Source organism: Meles meles, chromosome 19, assembly GCF_922984935.1.
Source record: "Meles meles chromosome 19, mMelMel3.1 paternal haplotype, whole genome shotgun sequence".
NCBI lineage: Eukaryota > Metazoa > Chordata > Mammalia > Carnivora > Mustelidae > Meles > Meles meles.
In genome coordinates this window covers 45109512-45112577 of record NC_060084.1, presented here as the reverse complement: position 1 = coordinate 45112577, position 3066 = coordinate 45109512, and the positions used below count along the sequence as shown (strand labels likewise).

The 3066-nt window shown below is 61.9% G+C and overlaps 1 protein-coding gene across 1 annotated transcript; it reads left to right on the top strand.

Annotated features, from left to right (window-relative positions):
• The first annotated feature begins 725 nt into the window (after positions 1-725).
• On the top strand, positions 726-2829 carry LOC123931827 (galectin-7-like). The gene is made up of 4 exons (XM_045989432.1): positions 726-740; positions 1126-1214; positions 1900-2101; positions 2533-2829. The coding sequence occupies exons 1-4, from the start codon at positions 726-728 to the stop codon at positions 2644-2646; spliced, it is 420 nt and encodes a 139-aa protein (XP_045845388.1). The 3' UTR covers positions 2647-2829.
• Positions 2830-3066: the final 237 nt, after the last annotated feature.

The window sequence follows — 3066 nt, the reverse complement described above, 5'->3', positions numbered from 1 at the left end:
GTGACCGTCGCCCCCAGAGGCTGGACTCGAGCTGAGAGGGCAAGCAGGTCCTGTCTGCGCAGGCCTGCCCAGAGGCCTCCGAAATGCCAAAGGGACTTTTTCATTCCTTCTTTCCCCTGCATTCACAGAGCCCTTCCTGTGTGCCAGGCACTGCTCTAGGCCCCAGAGTCGCAGCGCCACCCATCAGGTGAACCCGCTGCCCCTCAGAGCCCCTCTCCCATGGCTGTGGTTGAGGCCAGGGTCAGGGGCCCTAACGGGCATGTCCATGTCAGGGCTGCAGCCTCAATCCTGGGTGGCAGGTCCCAGCCTGGGAGGTGAGCCCGGAAACCCAGCCCCCGACGGGGGCCTCTCGGGGCCACGTCTCCCAAGATAAAATGGGCAAAATCCTCTTTTTTTGCTTCCAAGCAGCAGGAAGACAGGACTAGATGGGCGGTGGCTCACCCAGTCCTCTCTGTTCCCCGTATTTCCTTAGGAGCTGTCCTCTTCATTACTAGCTGAAAGGAGAGGGGGCAGCGCACCTGGGAGTCCTCGGGAATGGAGGGAAGGCAGGAGCTCCAGAAAGAAGGTTCTGGGCCAGGTGGCCCCAGGGCTAGGGTCTGTGCCAGGTGTGGGTGGTGGGTGTGGAAAAGGGGGGGTGAGTCAGCCTGGCCTGCCACGCCCCACTTTTATTTAAGGACCCAGCAGCCATCCCCACCAACGCCATTGACTGCCCCACCGTCCCAGCCATGGCAGGGAGTTCTGTGAGTGCCTCGGGGTCCTGGGGCTGGGGTCTTGGACTTAAGGGTGTTCGGGAATAGGGGAGGGGTTGGGCCTGCCAGAGGTTTCCTGTTTGAAAGGAGAAAGGGGGTGTTGGGGTGTGCTAGGAAGTGTCTGGGCTGTGGCTCTCTGATTGACCCAACCCAACATTTCCATCCGCTCTTGGATTCTTCTGTTTGTTCTGTGGATTCTGTGTTTCTCTCCCCACCTCTGCCTGGCTCTGGCTCTCTCTCTCCTTTCTCTCTGTGGCCTTTCTTCTTAGCGATTCTGCTGGTGTGGGTCCTGACCATTTTTTCCCTGGGGCTGACCCATCTGTCTCTGTCATGTCATCCCTGGTTCCCTTGGATCTCCCCACCCCTGGTCCTGCAGAACGTGCCCCATAAGACCTCGCTGCCTGAGGGCATCCGAGTAGGCACTGTGATGAGGATCCGTGGTGTCATCCCGGAAAAGGCTGGCAGGTGAGACCCCAGGCCCACGTGGTAAGGGTGGGACTAGCTGACCTGACTCTTTCCAGCCCAGACTCAAGGGGGCCGGAGCCACCTATGTTCACAAGGGTCTTGGAATTCCCAGGCCATCACTGACTTTCTGGAATCTCATGTCTTCACTGATTTGTCCATGGCTGTGTACAAGCGGGGGTCCCTATGTGTCCTGGGAATCTGGGGGATCCAGAGCAGTCTTAGGGTTCCTATATGCAGTTCTATGACTCCCAGTCTGAATCCCCAGGAACTCTGGAAACATGTCCAGTGATCTGGAGGTGCCGTGAGCATCTGGGAAACCCAAGCAATCAGTCCTCAGATTTCCTGGCTCGGGAACTGTGGGATTTCTGGGAATCTGTGGTGCCGGGAATAAGGGGGTCTGTGGTATTCTTCCTAGACCTCTAGGACTGGGGAGTACCCTGGCCATTGGCACCATGATTTATGGCAACTCTTAGTATTTTTGGAAATGAGGGGGACCCAGGCAATAGTATCGTTACCCTCCTGTAGGTGGTTGTGCCCAGGGTCCCTATAAGGTTTTGGATGCCCTGTAATCCTGGTCCTGGCCACCAGTGCACAGCCCTTCTGTGATGTGTGATATTCCAGGTCTTTTAAATTTGTATGTGCTCTGGCAACGGTGAGTCAGGGCCCTTCTCCCCTCATCTATTAGGTTCTATGTGAACCTGCTGTGCAGCGAGGCCCCTGGGAGTGAAGCTGCCCTGCATTTCAACCCGCGCCTTGATGAGTCTGCTGTGGTCTTCAATACACTGGAGCAGGGCACCTGGGGCCGAGAGGAGCGCGGCTCAGGCATTCCCTTCCAGCACCGGCAGCCTTTCGATGTGCTCCTCATTGCCACGGAAGAAGGCTTCAAGGTGGGCGGGTCTCCGGTACCTACAGGGGTGGAAGCCAGGGAGGCTATTGGTGGAGGGGGTAGAAGCCTGGCCATGCGGGGGGGGGGGGGGGGGCGGGGGTGGTTTCCGCGTCCCTCTTCTCCTGGTGCATCCCCACTAGTGTCAGAAGGCCGGGGTGCGGCGGCGACAAGGACCAGCGCGCAAGAGCCAAGTGCTCAGAGGGTGGGTGTCCCCTAGCCGGGCGGCGGGGCCCCGGTTTTCTCCCTCACAGTGTGAGGCCGAGGCTCTGGGGCAGGGCAAGGCTGGGTCGGGAGACTGGCCGAGAAACACGCGCCCGCGGGCCGGTCCCCGCGGCCAGTGGGCGCGGCACACGGCGCGGGTCCGTGTCGGGAGGAACCCCCACCCCCGCAGGCGGCCTCGGACACTCCAGCGCGAACCCCGCGTCCCCGCAGGCGGTGGTCGGCGACTCGGAGTACCACCACTTCCGCTACCGCATCCCGCCGGCGCGCGTGCGCCTCCTGGAGGTGGGCGGGGACCTGCAGCTGGAGTCGGTGAAGATCTTCTGAGACCGCCGCCCCCGAGGGGCTGGGGGCGCTGGGCTCCGGGAATGGCAAATAAAGTTTCAGCCCACGTCGGTGCGCCTGCTCCGTGTCTGTGTCTCCTGCGTCCAGACGCGGAAAGCAGGTTCAGAGAGGGGAAGACTCTAAGGGTCCCGCAGCGATTCCGCGGCCGAGGCGGGGTGCGGGACCCGCGATGAGGGACCCGCTGTGTGGCTGGGCGGGCTCTGGAGGGTCGCGATCGGGTGGGGCTGTGTCTGGGGTCGTCTTCCAGCCGCGCTGGGCAGAGCAGCCTGGGGAGTGCGGGTGGGGGGACCTGATGGGGTTCGGAGCGGGCGCAAGCTCCGCCTGGCGCCCCATCTGCGGAGCAACGGGGCTCGGTGTGCGTGCATCTGCACACAGCGGGAGCGAGTCCCCACACGCCTGGTC